General features: G+C 48.4%; 2 protein-coding genes across 8 annotated transcripts in view; both read left to right on the top strand.

Annotated features, from left to right (window-relative positions):
• Tfcp2 (transcription factor CP2) overlaps window positions 1-3,211 on the top strand; it is a 54,234-nt gene extending 51,023 nt beyond the window's left edge. For 5 of the 6 annotated variants that reach the window (XM_017316537.1, XM_017316539.1, XM_030248456.1 and 2 more), the window contains one exon: window positions 2,691-2,980. In XM_017316537.1, coding sequence (XP_017172026.1) covers window positions 2,691-2,920 — 230 coding nt within the window. In that variant the 3' untranslated portion in view covers window positions 2,921-2,980. Of the gene's footprint in view, window positions 1-2,690 lie in introns of all 6 variants that reach the window. The other variant, XM_017316538.2, reaches the window with a different exon arrangement.
• A 2,541-nt stretch (window positions 3,212-5,752) lies between these two features.
• On the top strand, window positions 5,753-21,422 carry Csrnp2 (cysteine-serine-rich nuclear protein 2). 2 transcript variants are annotated; one of them, NM_153407.2, is made up of 5 exons: window positions 5,753-5,958; window positions 11,326-11,557; window positions 12,788-13,047; window positions 16,246-16,542; window positions 18,292-21,422. In NM_153407.2, exons 2-5 carry the CDS (start codon window positions 11,407-11,409, stop codon window positions 19,186-19,188), a joined length of 1,605 nt encoding a protein of 534 aa, NP_700456.1. In that variant the 5' UTR covers window positions 5,753-5,958; window positions 11,326-11,406; the 3' UTR covers window positions 19,189-21,422. The 2 variants fall into 2 exon arrangements, with proteins under 2 accessions (NP_700456.1, XP_006520746.1); XM_006520683.4 differs by lacking the exons at window positions 5,753-5,958; window positions 11,326-11,557; window positions 12,788-13,047 and adding an exon at window positions 13,057-14,566.
• Window positions 21,423-21,699: the final 277 nt, after the last annotated feature.

Raw genomic sequence — 21,699 nt, 5'->3', positions numbered from 1 at the left:
AGAAAAATTTCTTCAACATATTTATGCACATACGTAAGTCTCAGTAATTATAATAGTACATGATTTTGTCGTAGTATTTAACATATTTTGAGCATCTTTCTATACTCATTCTACATTATTGTTTTGTAAAGTAGGTTCTGTGCTCCCAAGCATCTGTCATCTCAGCCCTTTTTCCTTCTAAATAAACTGTGTCTGTTTCTGCGTGTGGTATGTATGTGGTATGTGCGTGTGGTATGTGCACGCATATCCCTTTCCCCCTCAGAATGTTAAGTTAAACTCATTTGGAAAGATTTCCTTTCTATGCTTTTGCACAGAATACTCAAATATTCTAGAAGCAAGATGTGACGATGGCTGGACATGAAATGGGAAATCCTGTCACCTCTGGGCTCAATCCTGAGCACCACATGAATTCAGGCAGGCATGCCTGTAATCCTAGCACTTGGAGGTAGGAGGGTGAGAGAAGTTCAGTAGAAGGTAGAAATAGAAGGTAGAAGAATACAGCCACTTTTGGAGGCCATCCTTTGCCCCAGGGAGACCCTGCTTCAAAAAACAAAACAAAACAACAAAAGCCGATGGGATTTTATGCTTTTGTGACCAATGATTTATATTTATATTAAATAGTTTAACATTCCCATTCATAAGAGGCTATATGACAAGCAGAATAGGGAGAATTTAGAGCTTTCAGAAAAATGATAATTCTATCCTATTTGATTTAGTGTTCTCTCTCTCTCTCTCTCTCTTTTTCTTGAAATGAGATTCCTAGTACCAACTTCTATCTTAGTTTGGGTTTTACTGCCAAGAACAGACACCATGACCAAGGCAACTCTTATAAGGACAACATTTAGTTGGGGCTGGCTTACAGGTTCAGAGGTTCAGTCCATTATCATTGGGGGCGGGGCGGTGGGGGGGGAGACCATGGCAGTGTTCAGGCAGGCATGGTGCAGGAGGAGCTGAGAGTTCTACATCTTCATCTGAAGGCTGCTAAAGAACATTGGCTTGCAGGCAGCTAGGACAAGGGTCTTAAAGCCCACACCTACAGTGACACACTTACTCCAACAAGGCCACACCCCCTAATAGGGTCACTCCCTGGACCAAGAATATTCCAACCACTGAAAGAAAATAAAACTTGAGACCTGTGATTCATGTAATTTATGTCAAGTAGCCCAAAGAGTTGTTTGTGAGCTTTGAAACCTGGGGCTGAGAACATAGCAGAACAGGCCAGGACATGCCTGGGCAGGCCCGTCGTTAAGACATTCCTGAGGCTGCTCGACCATAAAGAGAATGACATGTCCGGACTGGCCCGGTGCCTCCCTATCTCCTGCCCTTCTGACCTAAGTTAAATGTTATCTGCATGTACAGTCTGCTGATGTTTAAATGGACCATTCATGTGAAACCACGCCAATTCCTCACCCAGCCCCAGACCCAGACCCTTTTCTATAAAAACCCCTAGTTTTCAAGCCTCGTGGTCGAATCCACTGTCTCCTGCATGAGATATGTTTCCACCCGGAGCTCTGCCATTAAACTACCTCATGTTTTTACATCAAGATGGTCTGTTCGTGATTCTTGGGTGCAGGCCGAATCGGGAGGTGAGTAGGGGCTTCCCCACTAGGTTCTTTCACCACCACAATATGTATACAAGCATAATAGTAAAATGCGATTATTGAGAAATAAAAGGGAGGGTCACTACAGGACTCTTAGGAATTATTAGTCACTGCCTTAGGTCTATTACTTTGGTGAACACCATGGCCTAGAGCAACTTTAGGAGGAAAGGGTTTATTTGGTTTACAATGCCACAGTATTGTTCATCGTTGAAGTAAATCAAGACAGGAACTCTAACAGGACCTGACACAGAGGCCATGGAGGGGTACTGCTTATTAGCTTGCTCCTCATGGCTTGCTCAGCCTGCTTTCTTAGAGCTCCTAGAACCACCAGCCTAGGGATGGTACCATCCACAAAGGGCAGGACCCATCAAACATTAATTAAGAAAAATGCCCTACAGGCTTGCCTCAGAGCCTGATCTTATGGAGGCATTTTCTCAATTGAGGTTCTCAGATGACTTAGTTTGTGTCAAGTTGACATAAAACTGTCCAGCACAGTCACTAAGTGCGTCGATTGTCAATAGTAAGATTGTCCAATTTTATGGCCCAGTAAGAATGTTTCACTGAGCACTGCATGGAGGGTTGGCTCAGTGTTGAAAGCATATACCCTACTCCAGCACCCCCATGCTGGGTCTCAGCTGTCTATCCAGTTCTGGGGGATCTGACGCCCTTGTCTAGCTGGAGAGACAACTCGGTTGAGAGAGAGAGCACTTGCTGTGTTGATAGAGAACTGGGGTTTGGTTCCAGCACACACACACACACACACACACACACACACACACAATCATCTGTAACTGAAGTTCTAGGGAGTGAATCTGATACCCTCTTCTGATCTCTGTGTGCATATATTGCAGGGGCTTTTTGGGATCCAGCTTGAGGTCTAATTATAAAGACATGGAAAAATTTGTCTAGTATGTGGCTTTTGGCCTTTTGCTGGGGCCGACTCCCAGCTACAAACTAATTTAACCCAACTTCCCTGCCAGTGTGTCCCTCCAAATGGCTCTCTTCACCTCCCTGGGTCTGTCGCTTCTTGTCTGGTAGATCCACCCCTGCCTTCCTGACTTTCCTTTCTGCTATTCCTTCTGCCCCCAGCTCAGCTGCCAACTCTTTTAATTCTTCAAAAAGCCACATTGCAGTCTGAACCATTCAGCAGCAGGACAGCCACCAGTCCATCTCTTTGGATTACTCAGCAGCAGGACAGCCACCAGTCCATCTCTTTGGATTACTCAGCAGCAGGACAGCCACCAGTCCATCTCTTTGGATTACTCAGCAGCAGGACAGCCACCAGTCCATCTCTTTGGATTACCTTTCGCCCATGGTGAGGGCTATGTGATCTCCTTCACGGCAACTTGCTTCTGAACACAATAAATCTCAGAGAATCATCTTTTGGGTAGATGATAAAGGACAAGAATTTACATATAGGAAGCTGGCAAAAGGCTGCTGAGAGGGCAATACCGCTATCCTGACAGCACTTAGCTCTCTGGCCTCACAGCAACTGACAATTAAAAATACCTGGGACACACCTACAAGTCATTTGACACGTGGGGGAAAGTCATCCCAACATGCAATGTCCCAGCAAACCATAACATAAAGTTCCTTAAAAACAGCTTTAAGCCGGGCAGTGGTGGCACATGCCTGTAATCCCAGCACTTGGGAGGTAGAGGCAGGCGTATTTCTGAGTTCGAGGCCAGCCTGGTCTACAAAGTGAGTTCCAGGACAGCCAGGGCTACACAGAGAAACCCTGTCTCGAAAAAAACAAAAAAACAAAAAACAAAAACAAAAAACAAAAACAAAAAAACCCAGCTTTAAGAAATGTGTTTTTTAAAAAGAGAATGTTTGCCCACATCAATGATTAAGAAGCCATTTAGCGGGACATGGTGGCACACAACTCTCCCCTTGCAATGCAAACATGTCACTCACTGCTAGGTGCTAACCAAGCTTTCTTTAAATGTACCTGACCTTTTGTTTGTTTGTTTATTTTGGGTCTCACTGTGTAGCTGTGGCTGGCTTCGAACTCACTGTGTAGACCAGATTGGTTTCCAATTGTCTGCCTCTGCAGGGATTAAAGGTATTGGCACCACTCCCAGCTAAGAGGTTTTGGGTTGTTTGCTTGGTGATGTTTTATTGAGACTGGGTTTTTCTGTGTAACCTTGGCTGTCCTGGAGCTCACTCTGTAGACCAGGCTGGCCTTGAACTCACCAAGATCCACCTGCCTCTGCCTCACAAGTGCTGCAATTAAAAGCATGACACCACACCAGGCTGGGTTGTTTGTTTTAAGATTTATTTTTCATTATTTTTGATTATGTGCATGTGTGTGTGTGTATGTGTGCACATGAGTGCCAGTGCCTGCCCAGACCAGAAGCAGGGATCCCCTGGAAGTGGAGTCACAGATGACTGTAAGCCACCATGTGGGTGCTCAGGAAGACAGGCTTCTTTAGAGTCAAGCATACATGGGTGCAAAGCGGGGTGACCTTCAGGCAGTGCAGCCTAAGGACCCCCGGGTTTCGTCGCGTCTCCTCTGAGCTTCAGCAGATAGATGATCGGTGCACGAAATCCTAAAGACACTTTTTCATGGTCTGCTGTTTCTCCCTTTGTGGTGTTGTCTCTGTTGTCACATAATGAAGAAAACTGGAATTCATAGCACTTTTTCAAAGCCGCTCAGTGTCTCAGCTCCAAAGGTGAGAGAACATTGTAGCCAGTCGCGCTGGCTTTATATTTTCCTGGTCATATGCAAAAATGTACTGGGATTTAGAACTTATGGCGCTTTTTTCATGAAAAGATTTGAATAGCACACACACACACACACACACACACACACACACCCTACATAAAGTTTAATCCTGTCGTGCATCCACCTAGCCAATAAATACTCACTGTGCTCCTAAATGTCAAATAACCAGATTTTAAAAACCTGGTATTGAGAATACAATAAATAAACAACTCTTCAATTCAAGTTCCATGGAATCCAGTCAAGACAGAAGACTAAAAAACAACAAATACAAGTGGTAGTGATGCCAAGGAAATAAAGAGACCAAAAGAAGCAGTTATTTCAAATCATGGCTCTCATTCCAGTACTTAAGAAGCTAAAGCAGGCTTTTAAAATGGGAGGCAGGCAGATCTTGGGGTTCAAGGCCAGCCTGGTCTACAGAGGGAGTTCCAGGACAGCCAACGCCACAGAGAAACCCTGTCTCAAATAAACAAATTCAAAACCATCTTGAGCTAAAAAGACCCTGTTCAAAACCAAACGGTGTGTGTGTGTGTGTGTGTGTGTGTGTGTGTGTATGTGTGTGTGTGTGTAATGTATTACCTCTCTAATATGAAGACCTGAATAGTTACTAACTGAACCAACGTATGGCTGGTTGGCATAAGATTGTAAAGGTAAGCCGGGCGTGGTGGCACACGCCTTTAATCCCAGCACTTGGGAGGCAGAGGCAGGCAGATTTCTGAGTTTGAGGCCAGCCTTGTCTACAAAGTGAGTTCCAGGACAGCCAGAGCTATAACTTTTTGGTCCATATTTTGCCCACTTTAAAGATGAACTGCAAAACTGTGATTATCAGAGACAATAATTAAAAAAAGAAAAGAAAAGAAAAATTTAAGAATGTGAAGAAATCAGCCCGTATAGTGGCGCACGCCGTTATCCAGCATTCAGGACGCAGAGGCAGGTGGATCTCTTCAGTTCGAGGCCAGCCTGGAATAGTGTGAGTTCCAGGGCAGCCAGAGCCATGTAGAGAGACCCCGTTTGGGGTGGGAAAAATGTTGAAATCGATCCATCATATAAATAGATAGGTCATTGCTCATAATTTCTCTTATAAATTAGGCCAGCTGCAGCAAGTCATATGGGACAACCCCGTGAGAATCACGTTCCCCAGGCATGGGGTGAGGTTCTGGTGCGAGGAAGTGTAGCCGAGGATCCGCAGCCTCCCGCTTCAAGGCGGGCAACTGCCCTACAGGCGCTCTCCGGGGTCCGCCGCGAATGTTCCAGGGTGGGCGAGGGCTTTTGGGCACTGGCCGCCTCCAACTCCCGGCATGCCTTGGGTGTGGGCCAAGTGTAGACTCCATTTCCCAGGCTGCCCCGGGCCTCGGCCGCGACGCGCCGGCGCCTATAAGAGGCAGAGCGCTGCAGCCGGAGCCTATTGTTAGCCGGAGCCGGGACGGTTCTGGTCTTCGCTGCCCGGGGAGCCAGAGTGCAGAGCCGCCCGACCCCCGCCGCCTGCCGGCCGGCCCACACACCCTGCAGCCCCGAGAGCCACGCGACGGGCCTGGGAGCCGGCACGCCTCGGTCTCCCCTCCTTGCACACGGGCTGAGTAGGCAGCGGGGGCGGCGGAGACCGTGACGGGAGAAGCGGCTGCGGCGGGGCCGGTAATGGGCCTGGGGTGCGGGGAGGAGGGGTCCGCCTCGTCCTTGCCTGGCAGCAGTTCTCGGGCAGCCGTGGAGCAGCGCTCCGGCGCCGAGCTGTGCGGACTAAGGAGGCGGGGGGCGGGGAGCCGAGGCGCCTCTGGGAAGAGGCGTGAGAGCTAGGGGCGCCGGGGACGCGGGTCGGGCTGCAGGCTAGCTCGAGGGATGGATGGGCGGCTTGGAAGCCGGCTGGATTGCGGCTGACGGCTGAGTTCGGAATGGAGTGGGCAGTGATGTAGGATGGAGGGAAGTGAAGGAAGGGGAGGGGGCCTGGAGGAAAATGTGGGAGGAGTGGTTGGGAATTTGTGAGTAGCAGGCAGGAGGATGTGGAAGGCTGTGGGGACTGCAGAAGATGGAAATGAGCGGGAAGGTTAGCGGGAATCCATGGGTTGAGAGCGGAAGGGTTCTTCAGCGGTGCTGAGGGGAACTGGTGACTTGGCATGTCCCTTCTGCTCTGATTCCCGATGTCTCCCATTTTTTCTGGCGTTGTGTGCAAAAATGAGAGCATCACTTGTCCCGGGTGCTAGCTTGATCCTTTTCGCAGGCCTAAACACGCAGCCGCCTGCCATCCATCCTTTGAGTGCTATGGTCTTGATTCACCCTTTTAGAAGGGTTGAGAGTGACAGTGTGACACAGAAACCATTCTTCAGTATGAAAGGTTAGAAGTTATCCCCAAGAGATGACACTGTTCCCCGTGTCCTCCAGTTTTCGTGGTTAGAACCCCAGCCGATTCACATTCTCCTTTTCTTTGGTGGCTTTAAATTTTACAGATATCCAAAACCAGGGTGTTGGTGTGTGGGAGAGTTATAAATGGCGATATCCTTCCGAGGAGAGTTAATGCGGCATCATGTTCCAGGTCTCTCACAAAGCTCTGTGTCTTCTAGGATGTGGCTTTAATGTAGGAAGCCGAATTCTAACCTAAACGGGGACAACCTGGGGAGTAGAGGAGGGAAGGGGCCTTCTTTAAATACCTAGCTTAAGGAGGAGGTTTACACCGAGTGTCTTCCCACTTCCACGATCTTGGGGATCGCAAGGACACGTAGAGCCATAAGATAGTATTTGCGAATCACCCACAGTATCTTAGAAAGGGGGAACAAGGTAGGGCATCGTACTCAAGTGTTACAGTGTTGCGGTATAACAGGAGCCTCGCTGCCCCAGAGTGTCTGGTAGTCTTCACAGTCCTATAAGAGGTTCCTTGACCTTTGGCAGAATATTGGGTTTGAGTTGGGTGGAAAGATTGTCCCCTGTGTTAGGGTTTTGGAGTCATTTAGGAAAAAGATTCACATTACCCAAGCTTTACAAGAATTCTCTGTGTCCAGAGTTTCCCCTGAACTGTGTTTGTTGTTGATGATTTTGGGGTCAGTGCTCCTCTGCATAGCACTGTCTGTCTTGGAATCCACTGTGTAGCCCTGGCTGGCCTGGAACTCACAGAGATTCACCTGACTCTGTCTCCTTAGTGCTGGGACTGGGCCTGCTTCGCCACACCCAATTTTTGCTATTCTTATATAAGTTGGGATTTGAGGTTTGAGCCCTTATCAGCCTGAAGAAAGCTTAGACTGAGTACTGAAATATGCATGCTGGTTTTATTTGGTGCTAGCCTAATGTCATCTATGTTCTGTAGCTGAGAACTATATATGACCCTTTGGGAATTGTCCAGCTGGAAACAGAAAACACTGTAAGGCATGTTGTCAGTCAGAATGTGTTATATGAAAAAGCTTTTGTATAAAGAGAGATTATTTGTTGTTGAGATGTTTATTTAGATAGCTAAGTATTCTGACTCTCGTTTCTAGCCTCACCCTGGTTATGTCTGTTTCAGTGCTTAGATATAAAACTTAATAAACTGGAGGGGTAGGAGGGGGTTGAGACAGGGTTTCTTGTAGCCTTGCTTAGCTGCAAACTTGAACTCCTGCTCCTCCTGCACACAAGTGCTGGGATTACATGTATAGACCATCATGTGAGGGTTACAGTATCTTTTTGAACTCAGGCATTGATCTTTTTACCAATGGTTAAGGGAGAAGTTGAGCCAATGGGAATGACTGGTTTCTACTTTGGGTTTAAGATGATGTTAATGTGAATAAAAAAAAAATATGGAACTTGTTCTCGTGGTTACTATAGTGATGAATTAGAGTTTTTCTAGGCGGTATGGAACTAGGTGGGACGTTCATGTTACGTACGTCTTTTAACAAGTCAGGCCCACACCAGAGAGGGCTGAGTTGAAAAGCAAACTTACACTGTTTGCCAGGAGATGATGATAGTAGGAATTGGGGCTGCACTTGGTGCACACACTTGAGAGGCTGAAGCACGAGGACCATGTGAGTTCCAGACCTTTCTCAGGAAACAAGCTGGGCCTTCATGCGGCTGAGCTAGCAGCTAAACTCGAAACAATTAAAACAGGTGATTTTACAGGAAGTCTTGCTAACATCTTGAGTGGGTGAAGAGAGCTAGGACAGTGGAGTCTCGGGTTTTCCCTAGGCTGTCCATGAGATGGTCCGTTGTCATTGTTCTGCGGTGCTGGGAATTGAAGCCAGAGAGGGTGTCGAAGGCATGACAGGCAGCCGCTGTGCTACACAGCCACTCTGTCCCCATCCTTTAATGGAATAGGGTCACATAGGTCAGTCAGTATACAGACCATTTACACATGTAGACCTGACTGTCCTTGGCAGCTTAAGAAAATTACCTCTCCTTACATCTCACAGTTTTCCTTCCTTTTCTTTCCTGCCTACCTCTGTCATTGCCCAACCCACAACCCCAGAGGTGGGAAGGCATGGAGGAAAGGGCTCAGAAGGAGCAGCGGCGGGCGTCAGCGCCACGCTCAAGGGCACAGAGTAACCTGGATCACAGGGTACTCTCGGGCAGCTAGGTTAAGATAGGGGAGAGTTGTAGTAATAAGGATGGGTTTGGCACAGATCCAAGTCCATGTGAGACTAAAGAGGAATAGTTCAAGGAAACCCACACGACCGGAAGCGGAGGATCTGAGAAAAGAGGCAGAGTGCATGCTTGCTTCCAGTCATAAGTCATGAAGGCTTCTTGGCTAAGGAGCAGCCATTTTTTAGAAGTATTAACTAGAATTCAGTTAAATTTGAAGGGGCACTTATGCTTTTTCCAAGAAAAATGGTTTTTTTTTTTTTTTTTTTTTTTTTTTTGCTCAGTGTTAGTTTTTCATGTAGAAGGCGTGGAGGAGGGGAATTCAGCAGACATTCTCCTTTCCGCTATAGTATCCACATGAATATTTAATGACAAAGGTGCCCCCCCCCATGCTCCTTCACTCAAAATAGAATGGAATGAGACATTTGTTAGCTGGAAGGAGATCATCTCTAAGCCCAGCTAAGACCTTAAACCATACAGAGCCCCTCCGCTCACTTACCTCTCTTTTGCTAACGTGACCTGCAGGCAGCTCCTAGGAACACAGCTCATAACTTGGACTCATTTGATTCTTTTAAAATCTTCTAGATTTTATAGACATAAAATCTTGTGGCATTTTTATCTGCATGTATGCCTGTGTACCATGGTGCCTGCAGAGGCCAGAAGAGGGTTTCAGATTCCCTGGAACTGGGGTTAGAGGGTTGGATGCTGGAACCGAACCCCAGTCCTTTGGAGGAACAGTTAGCACTCTTAACTGCTGACTGCCAGCCCTTAATTATATCTTATATATAAATATTGTTAGTCAGGCTCTATGTATTCCTAGCTGTCCAAGAACTCACTATGTAGCCTAGGCTGGCCTCAAACTCACAGAGATCCACCTGCCTCTGCCTCTCATGTGCTGGGATCAAATGCTTGTGCCACCATCCCCAGACTTGATTATAATTCTTAACAAGCTCTTGATTTTAATTTTTCTTCTTAGCCAAACTTGCTTGAAGGAAGTGCTTGTTTGAAAGTTAAAGCACTTGGGTTCATTTTGTGACATAAATTCAGATTTTTTTTATGTGATCTGAGAAGTTATTTTAGGAAATCCCCAAAGCACCTACCAGGTTTGGTTTAACTTTGTAGAGCTGATCTAAATTGCTACTAAAAGATGGAGACCAGAAAATCCAGATGTAGCAAATACCTCCTGTCACCACAGTGCATTCTGGGTAGCAGCTCTGCAGTAATGCAGCCATGTCTGCATGTTCTGGGCAGTGCTGTTAATCCTGCTGCATAATTAGCAGCTAGTGAGATCATGGTATGGAGAGTCCTGTGCCTCGTCGTGTGTGGGATGTCGCTCAGCCTTTCTCCTGGGTTCACGTCCTTGAGGGGCTTACATCCGACGATGGAGAACAAGGAAGGCTTGTGCCTGCCGTGTCTGTAGCCAGGGCAGTTCTCTTCGTGTTCTCTCTTGATGGTTTCTTTTCAGAGGCCAGAGTGTGTAAAGCTCTATTTTCCTCTGTGCACAGAAAATGATGAGACCATGAAAGATAGAGAATCTGGTTTCTGTTTTGTGTATGGTGCTGGGATCAAACCCAGGGCCTTGTATACCCCAGGCAAGCGCTCTACCACTGAGCTGTACCCACAGCCCCGCTTTCTGGGTTTTGGAGCCAGTACAGATTCTAATCTTGGCTCCTTTCTTTAGTACTAAATTTGCCCATTCTGGGAGGCTGATGAGACACTTCACACGTGTGAAGATCTGGGTCAAGGGTTTTCCTGACTGCCAATGTCCTTCAAAATTGAGAGCCTGGAGCAGGATTTCCCAAAGAGTGTTCAAGAGATTATCTGCCCCCTAACATACTTTGGAAACAGTGGGTTCCATAATGAGGTTGTGAAACACTGCGCTGTTTTCTTCTAGCCTTTACCATGATCATAAGTGTATTAAAAACCCCTAAGAGGTACTGCTTTAAGTAGTCTTCTAAACTATGTTAACACAGCAGTCCTATTTTCATTCAAAGGGCTATTAATATCCAAGAAACTAGTGTGTTTAAGTTATACTCTTGGGGACTTGCCAGACTATATTATCTCTGGGATTAACACTTGGGTCTGGCTTTGGTTTAGGCAAAGGCATGCCGTTTCTGATCTAGTCTCCCAGTGATACCTTGGAGTGCTCTCCTGTGTGATCGGAAGGGCAGTGAGCGGGTAGCCTGGGCCAGTGACTCCTGTGGCCAGCAGGATTGACAGTGAGGCCATCCCTCCACTGGGAAGGAGCTGCTGCAAACTGATTGTTAAGAGTAACTGTGGCCCGAGGGGCTGAAAGGAAGAAGTGAGAGAGCACTGGCAAGAGCCAACAAAGAAAGACCTAGTCAGAGAAGCCAGACTCAGTGCCGGGCCAGGTGTGCAGCTTGTCTGCAGTGAGCGTGCCGTGTTGACAGACCGGCCAGCTCTGTCTTGGGACCACACTGCTGACTGCTGTTCTCCCCTGGGCAGAGTCCTCATGTTCCTGGCTAGCTGGTGGTGAGCAGCTTGGGGCCATCGTGCTTGGCTCCCCGCGGACAACTTTGGAAGCCAATGGATGCGTTCTCCGGCTCAGGCCTCAAGAGGAAATTCGATGATGTGGACGTGGGCTCGTCAGTCTCCAACTCAGATGATGAGATGTCCAGCAGTGATAGTGCGGACAGCTGCGACAGCCTTAACCCTCCTACGACTGCCAGCTTCACACGTGAGTGAGCTGCCTCATGCCTACTCCCACACTCCTCAGAGAGACTGGAGCCAGCCCAGGGACTTTACCCTTTCCACGACACGGCCTTGTTTTTTGAAAACCTCACTGCTCTGGTATCAGAGGCTAAAGTGTGATTTATTCTACGTGTGTTGTGGTTTGGGTGCTCTGATGGTTGGGATTTGGAGGAGGACGAGGAGCTCAGAGCTCTACTTTTACCTCAGGGGACTTGCCCAGAGGTTCAAAAAACTGCAGCTGGAGCAGGAGAAAACGTTTGGTTTGGACACTTGAGCACCTCCAGAGGTCTTCAGTCCTAGTGTTTCCATCCCGTAGATCTCTGAGGGTTTGAACCCTGAACTGAAAGCCCTGAGCGGTGCCGCTGGTTCAACAGAGCACACCTGGCAGCTTTTCCGGTGGCATCTGTCCTGGGCACAGTGGCCTCTCCCGGCTCCTCACACTGTTCCCACAGGGAGCCTCTGAGAGTGAGGGTCAGTCAGGCTTGTTTGTTTTGTTGCAATGTCAGGCCATTGCCGTGGTTGTCTTCATGCACTAGCAGAATGCTTTAGTGGTTGGAACAGATTCCTCATGGCCTAAAAAGCCTAAAATACTTATCATCAGGCCAATTAGAGAAAATCCCCCACTGTAGAAGAATACTATCCAGTTGAATTTCCTCCGTGGTAGAAATGTTCCTGTCAGCATAGTCCACTGGTAGTTATTAGTCGCATGTGGCTATTGAAATCCATACTGAAGAACTGACTTTTTAAAATTTAGTTTTAATTAGTTTAAATTATCACACAACAATTTTCTTTTCTCCTGAAATAAACACCTAGCATTCCCCAGTTGCTGTCTAAAAATAGATCTTGTGGCCAGCTATTTAGATGAAGTCAGTCTGGAGGCAGTGGGATGAACCAGCTGTGGTTCAAAGCTCCTTCCACTTTTGCATATGACTTAAGACTTGGAAATAGCCTCTCTCAGGGGCAGTGGTGGTGCACGCCTTTAATCCCAGCACTCAGGAAGCAGAGGCAGGCAGATTTCTGAGTTCAAGGCCAGCCTGGTCTACAGAGTGAGTTCCAGGATAGCCAGGGCTACACAGAGAAACCCTGTCTTGAAAAAACAACAACAAAAACCAACCAACCAAACAAACAAACAAAAAGAGCCTCCCTCGATACTAAGGGCAGGTGAGGGTCCTGGGCTCGCTGTCTCTGGTTTAACATCTGTGTGCTCTGTTCATAGCAACATCCATCCTGAAGAGGCAGAAGCAGCTACGGAGGAAGAATGTCCGCTTTGACCAGGTGACTGTGTACTACTTCGCCCGGCGACAGGGCTTCACCAGCGTGCCCAGCCAGGGTGGGAGCTCCTTGGGAATGGCCCAACGCCATAACTCTGTACGCAGCTACACCCTCTGTGAGTTTGCGCAAGAGCAGGAGGTGAACCATAGAGAGATTCTCCGTGAGCACCTGAAGGAGGAGAAACTTCACGCCAAGAAAATGAAGGTGCCTGCCTGTGGGCCTTGGGCTCTGGTGGGGTCTGGTGAAATGAAGGTGCCTGCCTGTGGGGCGTGGGCTCTGGTGGGGTCTGGTGAAATGAAGGTGCCTGCCTGTGGGGCGTGGGCTCTGGGGAAATGAAGGTGCCTGCCTGTGGGGTGTGGGCTCTGGTGGGGTTTGGTGAAATGAAGGTGCCTGCCTGTGGGCTCTGCTCTGCTGCCTCTTGAGTGTCGAGGCCAAGTGGGAACCCTGAGTCCAATGGTCCAGAGAGGCTGGTCTGCTGCAGTACTGATCTGGGCAAGCAGAGAGTGCAAGCCTTGTTTCTAATGAGAAGTCTTGGATGTTCAAATATGGTCTCCTCTTGTCCTCTCTGGTGGCAGTGTCCACCAGAGATAAAAACAAAAAACAAAAAAAAAAACCACCTTCTCTTCACAGCCCCTTACTTCTTGTTACAAGAATGCTTTTTAAAAGCATGATGTGAATACTCAAAACTTGTCAGTCACCCAGAAAATACAAATCTCAGTGTGTCCATGGTTGTTCTGAATAGAGCAGGTTCCATGGGTCTTGCATGGCCCTCTGCAATTTGCACATAGTCACCCCAGAGGGCTGACACAGTGTCCTTGGTGCAGAGAGTAGCATTATTTCATGGTCAGATTCATAGACAGGGATACCAGTAGGTTCCGGAGAGATGACTCAGCACTTAAGAGCAGTGGTGGCTGGGTTTGGTGCACAGGGCTCACATGCTGGTTCCCATGGCTGAACTGAACGTGCTGTGTAGACCAGGTTGCTTCAGGTCACTGATAGCTTCCTACCTCTCTCCTAAGTACTAGTATTAAAGCATACACTACCAGATCTGGCCCAATAAATCAGTCTTTTAAAAAAAAAATACCCCACCTACTACATACACGTCACTGATAGCACCAAAAGACTCATCTGAGACACCCACACCCTGCCTTAGCACTATTGACCCTCTATCAATCGTTTCTGTGAGTTCTCAAATTTCCCAGAGCTGAGGGTACAGTGGTTAGAGCACTCACCTGGTGTTCATGAAGCCTCGGGTTAGAGAATATGAATGAGTTTCTCGACCCATCCATGAGGTAGCTGCAATATTTCTAGTGTGTAGACAATTGAGGCCTAGCAAGGTTGGACAAGGGTGGCAGGAGGCCAGGCCTCGCTAGTCTCATTCTTGGTGAGCTCTCGGCCTGCTCCGAAGGCCTCACACCTGTCACTCTAACAACAGTGACGTTCGGCCTCCCCTTTCTGCCTAGGAATTCTTTCACTGACCCTGTCTGTCACCTTTCTGTTGCTATAGCAACAGTTAGACAAACATTCTTTTCAGTTGCAGTGAAGGGTCTCTGCCCCTTTCCTGGAAGGCAGCTCCTCCACAGGAGGTGGAGGAGGGATGTGTCCTGTGTCCTGAGCAGGACGCACTGAGCACACCATGATGGCAGAGGGTGGCGGGAACCTGCCTTTCTCCCCAGGAAGGCTCCTGTCCTTAGCACTTAGAGGGGCACGGTCTTGAAATTACGTATGTACTGCATGTCTTGGGTGCCATTCCATAGTTCTTTCCCTTTGCAGCCCTTCCAGTCAACTGTTAGAGCACTGTAACCTTCACTACCTATAATCTTCTAATATTTTAGCTTTACTTTATCCATATGGGATTTATTATTGTAAGTAGTTTGGATTGGGTGGTGGTTGGTTTTTTTCTGGTTTTGTTTTGGGGTGGGTCTCATGGAGTTCCAGCAGGCCTTGAACTTGCTGTGGAGCAGGGCGTGGCTTTGAGCATTGCTCCTCTTGCCTCTACCACTTCCTCAGTGCCGGGATTATTAAGCATGAGCTACCTGCTATACCTGGCCTTAACTTTTCTCTGCACAAAAATATCTAGCTGTCCCAGCATTGTTTGATGACTGGATGCATTGCTCTGAAATGCCCCTTTTTGGAGACCTGAAGTCTCCTACTTCTGATGGCTTTCCTTTAGGAACAGTGGGAGTGCTGGGGACGAGCCAGTTTTGTGACACAAACAGGAACAATCCCAAGGTCTACAGAAAGGAACCTGGCAGTTCTTGTCTGGTGTATAGGTAATACTTAGAAGCCCATAAGCCCCACTCAGCTAGCTCCCCACAAGCAGTGAGGTGAACTGCTCATGGTGGCTCAAGCCTGTTGCGTCACCTCTCTCACAGGAGCTGTGCCTGTCCCAGCACAGTGGGTGTGTGATGAAATAAACTGAAGACTCCAGCCACTGGGCTTTCAGCCTGCTGGCAGCTTCCAGAGCCCCAGGGGCTGGGCCTCATCTTCTTTACTTAGATCCTCTAGTGAGTTTGAAAAACTCACTCAGCCAGAAATTGTCTTCAGCCTGTCCTTCTACGAGTCCTGCCTTGCTTTCTGTCCACCTTGGTGCAGAAAACCCAGCCTTCTGCTCTGATAGCACACACAGTTACTCACACTGCCATACCTCACACCGTTTTTCTTTGAAGTCAAATAAACAAGGACTAGGAGGAGGAAAGCACATACTTGTAGACCCTGGGATGGAAGTGGTGTTCAAATTGTTAGTAATAGCTGCCCTCCCTTAACAGAGGGATGCAGTTCTTCCTCCTGGACACAGGTGATTGTTTCCGGTGTGGGGATTCCATGGACAAACACCTGGGAAACTGGTGCTATACTCCAATGTACCCTTTCTCTCTGAAGGTAGTTTGGGCTTCTCCAGGGTTCAAGTTGAGGGCATTCTGCAAGGTTGCCAAAATGCTTAGGAACACACAGCCACTGGAACATCATTATCTCCAATGCAGGTGACAGTTTAGAAATGGAGGGAACGTTGTGGAAATGTTATCTTCTAGGAGGGAAGATGAGGCGTGTTAAAAATCCCTTTAGACAGGACCTTGCTGTGTTGCTCGCTCCCTAGCCTCTCCTTGTTAAGCAGCTGGGTGACAGCTCTGTGATGCCACACCTGGCAGAGACTGGTTTTTGAGGACCCAGAACTCAGAAAGGTGAAGGCTCAGGTTTTTTAATCGTGTCCTATACAGTCCAGTACAGCAACCATTAATTATTTTGGTTACTTAAATATAAAATTAAATAAAACCCAGTTCCTTGGTCTCCACATTTCTGGTGCTCGGCTATGAGACGACACAGCACCTGTCACTGCAAACCTCGGCGGACTCTCTAGTCACTGTTGCTAATGCTCCAAAGCTGACCTTGCCTGTCTCCTGGCAGCTGACGAAGAACGGGACCGTGGAGTCAGTGGAGGCCGACGGCTTGACACTCGATGATGTCTCGGACGAGGACATCGACGTGGAGAATGTGGAGGTGGACGACTACTTCTTCCTTCAGCCCCTGCCCACCAAACGGCGGCGGGCCCTGCTCAGGGCTTCCGGGGTCCACCGGATTGACGCCGAAGAGAAGCAAGAACTCAGAGCCATCCGCCTGTCTCGGGAAGAGTGTGGTTGTGACTGTCGGCTGTACTGTGACCCAGAGGCATGCGCCTGTAGCCAGGCTGGGATTAAATGCCAGGTCAGTCATACACCAAGATCAGGGGTGTGGCTGGGTGCCCGGGAGGATAGAAAGCTTCCCCTCGGGGATGAGGGACCCATGGCTGAGAATATGGTCGGTTCCACAGCTCTCCCAGAGAAGACAAACGGCAGGTCCTTTGGCTGTAGATGTGACTCTTGTCTTTTCTGTTATCTACCTCAGAGAAGACAAGCAGCAGTCGCAGAGGGAAGAGCAGGGCCACTATACTTACATTCGCTAAGTGTCCCGTTAGTAGGGATTCTGTGAGGTAAAAGGATATAGAAATGAGGTGGCCTGTGCACTCAGTCTGCACATGCAGCATCTTTTTCCAATTTTGTAAAAAATCAAAATAGCTTTGAGAATCTCTAACTCAGGCCAGACCTGAGCTGGCACACTCACATCCTTAGTTCCCTCAGTGTGTCTTCTTGTTGGCATTCTAAGAGATGTTTGAAATCCCATTTCCCTGGACAAAGAACTGCGTGGGACTCGATGCTGAGGGGCCTGCGGTGGGGCCTTGGCTCCTCTCCTTGGCTGTTTTAGTAAGAAAGAGCTGGAGTAGATCTGACCAGCATTTCCTTCCCGAAGGCTCCTGCTCAGCCAGTTATTCACAGACCTGGGGAGAGTCTTAGGAATTGGTGGGACTGGGTAAGCTTTCTTTTGGGGCAGGGGAACCAGTCTTATTCCAGGCTGGTTGGGAACTGAATTTGCTTTATAGCCAAGGATGACCTTGAACTCTTGGTCCTGCTTCTACCTCCAAATTCTGGAGTCCTGGTGTGTATCGCCACACCTGGTGTGTATTGCCACGCCTTGGGTCTAGAGGAAGAGCTTAATAAGGCAATATCACAGAAGAATGGTTCTACTGTTGGCTGTGTAATTCTTCTGAGTTTTGTTTTGGGTATTAAGGAAAGAGAAAGAAACAGAGAGCACCTTCCTTCTTCCCTCCCTCCCTCCCTCCCTCCCTCCCTCCCTCCCTCCCTCCCTTTCTTCCTTCCATTATCCCTTCTTTTTTAGTTCTTCTTTAAAACTGTGTAGCCCAGACTGGCCTGAAACTCACCTTATAGCCCAGGCATTCACCTGCCTAGGCCTTCTCCCGCCCTGGGCTAGCATTAAAGGCATAAAAGGCCACTGCGCCCACATGTCTCCTAAAGATCCCGGCTGTAAGTAATTATTTTGGCCACTGCTTCAAAGCTACGCTGGTTGACCTTCAGGGAGAAGCAGGTGGTGAGATGCTGGCTGCAGTGTGAACCTTCACGTCCACACCTGAGCACTGAGGCACCTTTGTTTAGTCTCCCTAGAGTGTATTGCAATGAAGTAGCAAGATTCCCCCCTCACTTCCCCGTCAGGCAGGAGAGGCAGGAGGCTTGGCCCAGCCTTTTGTCTCAGTGAGCCAGGTAAGTTCCTCAGGCCCAAACCTCTTCTACCCAGAGATGTCAGCATCAGAGGGAGCACCAGACTTGCTAACTGGAAGGAGCCTTTGATGTGATTCTTTTTTATTTAGAAAAGGAAACAAAGCCCAGGGGAGAAAATAAATGGCTCTCTTGAGATGCCACCGCTAATTAACGGCTGAGCTAAAGCTGAGACGCAAGTGGTTGGTTGGATAACTGAGCGAGCGCTGTTAGCTTGAGCTGTGTGTTAGGTTTTGAACTGGTTGTTTCTCAAATCCCAGCTGCTTGTGTGTGCCAGCTAGTGTCACCTGTCTCCACTGTTAGAGCCATTGGTCTTATCTGCCACAACCCCCTGTGTTCCCCTCAGGTGGATCGAATGTCTTTTCCGTGTGGCTGCTCCAGGGATGGCTGTGGAAACATGGCTGGGCGAATTGAGTTTAACCCGATCCGAGTGCGGACTCACTACCTCCACACCATCATGAAGCTGGAGCTGGAGAGCAAGCGGCAGGTGAGTCGCCCAGCAGCAGAGGAGGAGCCCCTGCCGGGAGCGCAGAGCTCGCAGACACAGGACTTCCAGGAGTTCATCGCCGAGAACGAGACTGCAGTGATGCATCTGCAGAGTGCAGAGGAGCTGGAGCGGCTCAAGGCCGAGGAGGACTCGAGTGGCTCTAGCGCTAGCCTGGACTCCAGCATGGAGAGCCTGGGCGTGTGCATCCTGGAGGAACCCCTGGCTGTTCCCCAAGAGCTGTGCCCAGGCCTCGCGGCCCCCATTCTCATCCAGGCTCAGCTGCCCCCAGGTTCCTCCGTCCTGTGTTTTACTGAGAACTCAGAACACCCAGCTGCCTCCCCGATGAGCAGCCCGTCTTACTTGAACAGTGGACCTCTGGTGTACTACCAGGTAGAGCAGAGGCCAGTGGTGGGAGTGAAAGCAGAGTCCGGGTCAGAGGAAGGCCCAGCCTCCTTCCCCAAAGAGAAAGATCTGAGTGTTTTCTCGCTCCCTGTTACCTCACTGGTGGCTTGCGGCCCTTCAGCCTCAGCTGCTCTCTGTAAGCCAGAGGTGGGGAAAACATCCAGCCTCAACAAACTCCTGCCCGAGGACTGCGGCCTTAAGGAGCCTGAGAGCGAGGACTTGCACCCCTCTTGGTCTCCCTCAAGCCTACCCTTCCGAACGGACAATGAAGAAGGCTGCGGAGTGCAGAACTCCCAGCAGAGTGAGGACCGGACCTCTGAAGACTCAGCCCTAGAACTCCCTCTGGCAGTGTGACCTGAGATACATGTCCATTCTCTATTTATTATCTAACACCATTTCAAAACAAGACTGCTGCTCCCAGGTTATTTTGTTGGAAGTCTTAGGAAAATGGGTAGGAAAGGATTGTTAGTCCATGTGTTTCTGAGAGAGCGTTCCCAGGAGACCAGCCCCAGCTGCAGTGTCCCGTACCGAGCTCTCTGGGCCGCCAGAACAAAGATGTCGATCACAGAGTGAGCTGGGCAGCTCAAGCAGCTCTTTATGCCTAGTGCCAGAACCAAGGATGCGAGCAGCTCCCTGCACCACATGCTGGCTCCTCAAACACCCTGTCTTCTTGTAGCAGCCACTTTAGTGGAAAGGCCACTCAGCTGAGTCTAGAACGGAGAGGAGGCCCCAGAAGAGTGCTTCGATACAAAACTCCCAGGAGCTTTAAACGTTTATTCTGCCCCAACCCCTTGGTGTTTCCTGACCTGATCTGCAAACTGGGGATCCCTGGTCTGTACCTGAATTCTTTCTTTCATATGTGCTTCGGCACGAGAGTGAAACATCTGTCTTGGAAGGTGAAATGCAGGCTGGGTAGGGATGTGACTTGCACATGGGGCAGGGTCCAGTATGGAACAGTCTGGAAGATGGTTTTGTCAAGCTTGCTCTCTCACCTAGTGCAACACACACACACATCCACTCTCTCCTTTTGGTGGGGGGTCTTGGCTCTGAATGGAATGTGCACTGCAGTACAGGTCATCGAGACATAGGACTCTTCCCTCTGTAACTGCCCTCACGGCCATTCTTGGTTGTGTGGGGTTAGAAAGTTCTTTGGAGTTTACAGTTCAATCCCAAGAGTGGCACGTGTGTTTTGGAGCCTTCCATCTTGGAGATTCATGAAAACTGGAAGTCAGACTGCTTCTTAGTTATGACATAGGAGTCCCACATTCCAGAGGATTCCGGATCACATTATAATAATGACGTGGATGCCTGGGACTCAGACTCAACACTTACCTCAGCAGAAGAGCTGCTCCTCTCGTGAGCTCGGGCAGTTCCGAGGTCCCCATTTAGCACGGGCTTCTTGATTGGCAGTGCTACCTCTGCCTCCTGGTTAAATGGCGGCAGTAGGAGCAAAACGCTTTTCTCTTATCATTCTTTACCAAGCATCAAAACCACAAACTTGTTTTCTTTTCTTTTCTTTTCTTTTCTTTTCTTTTCTTTTCTTTTCTTTTCTTTTTTCTTTTTTTTTTTTTAGGCAGTGTGTTGCTAAACAGCCCTGGCTGGCCTGGGACTTGCTATGTAGACCAGGCTGGCCTCCAACCTAGTCATGCATCCTGAGTGTTGTGACTGCAGGTGTACATCTCTTCACTTGGCTTTATCTATTTATTTATTTTTGGTGAGATAATAAGGCCCTGGTGTCATAAACAATCAATGTATGTGGCAGCAGAAACATCTGAAAAAATCCCTGAATCCTAAGCCCGGAGGACCTTGTATTTAACTGGATGCTGGTGTTCTGCCCATTCTGCCACTGTCTCTTCTTGGGTTTCATTGGCTTTTGTTTTTGTTTTTGTTTTTTTGGCTGCACTTCTTAAGTGAGTGCATAGGCTCTCTCTCCAGTCTCACTAGAGTTATCTGAGAAGGTCAAGGTGTTCTCAACCCTGGCTAGACCTCTCAGACTCAAGCTTAGCTGAGATGATGTTGATGCAAAGAAGAATCTTTTTGAAAGTTTGTTGGGACAGGAGGGGACTCGGCCCCCTACCTCCTTAAGACTCCAACTTTCTTAGCCCTTAGATTTGGATTTTCATTAAGAAACGTAAAGACTAGCCAACCCCAAGATATTTCTATATAACTAATTTCTTATTCTAAATGCATTTCATTAATTCCATGTCGATTCAAACTGACCCCAACTTCTGAGTGCTAAACTTAGCGTTGACAATGTCAAGCAAAGAACCTCTTCTACAACTCAGTCCATCTCAGTTCTGGTGCTACCTGAGTCGGACACGATGTATGGTTCCTGGTTGCCGGGACGGCTGGGCCTGTGTCACAGATGCAGAGCCAGTCCCTCAGTCTAGGCCTAGAACTGTGGTGCACTGCTGCAGCTCTTGGACACCGTCTCCTCGGATTCTGCACACAGGTTGGACTCTCAATGTGAACCCAAAGCTTGTCTGGCTCTCTGAAAACAACTTTTGCTCTTTAGGTTCTTTACATTGTAATAATGCTGTATTTAAACAGAATATTTAAATGTAATATTAAAGAAATATTGAAGAGAATGGTGTGGGTTCTTTATCTTACTGCAGGTAAGAGAGAGGTGCTTCTCTCGCTGTGTATATAGAGCTAACCAGGTCAGTTAGGAACTGATGTCAGTGAAAGGAATATTTTGTGATAGAAATGCAAATCATTGCCTTTGAAGCACCGAAAACCTGTCCTGTGAGATTTCCTTATGTTGCACTCACTCTCGGACAGACTTGGCCGGTTAGACTCCTGCTGTCTGCGGTTACGCTTTTCTCTAACCCTGGTTACCATTCATTCTAGCATGTCTGATCCTTA

Source organism: Mus musculus, chromosome 15 (genome assembly GCF_000001635.26).
Source record: "Mus musculus strain C57BL/6J chromosome 15, GRCm38.p6 C57BL/6J".
Taxonomy (NCBI): domain Eukaryota; kingdom Metazoa; phylum Chordata; class Mammalia; order Rodentia; family Muridae; genus Mus; species Mus musculus.
This window is presented reverse-complemented; position numbering and strand designations above follow the sequence as displayed.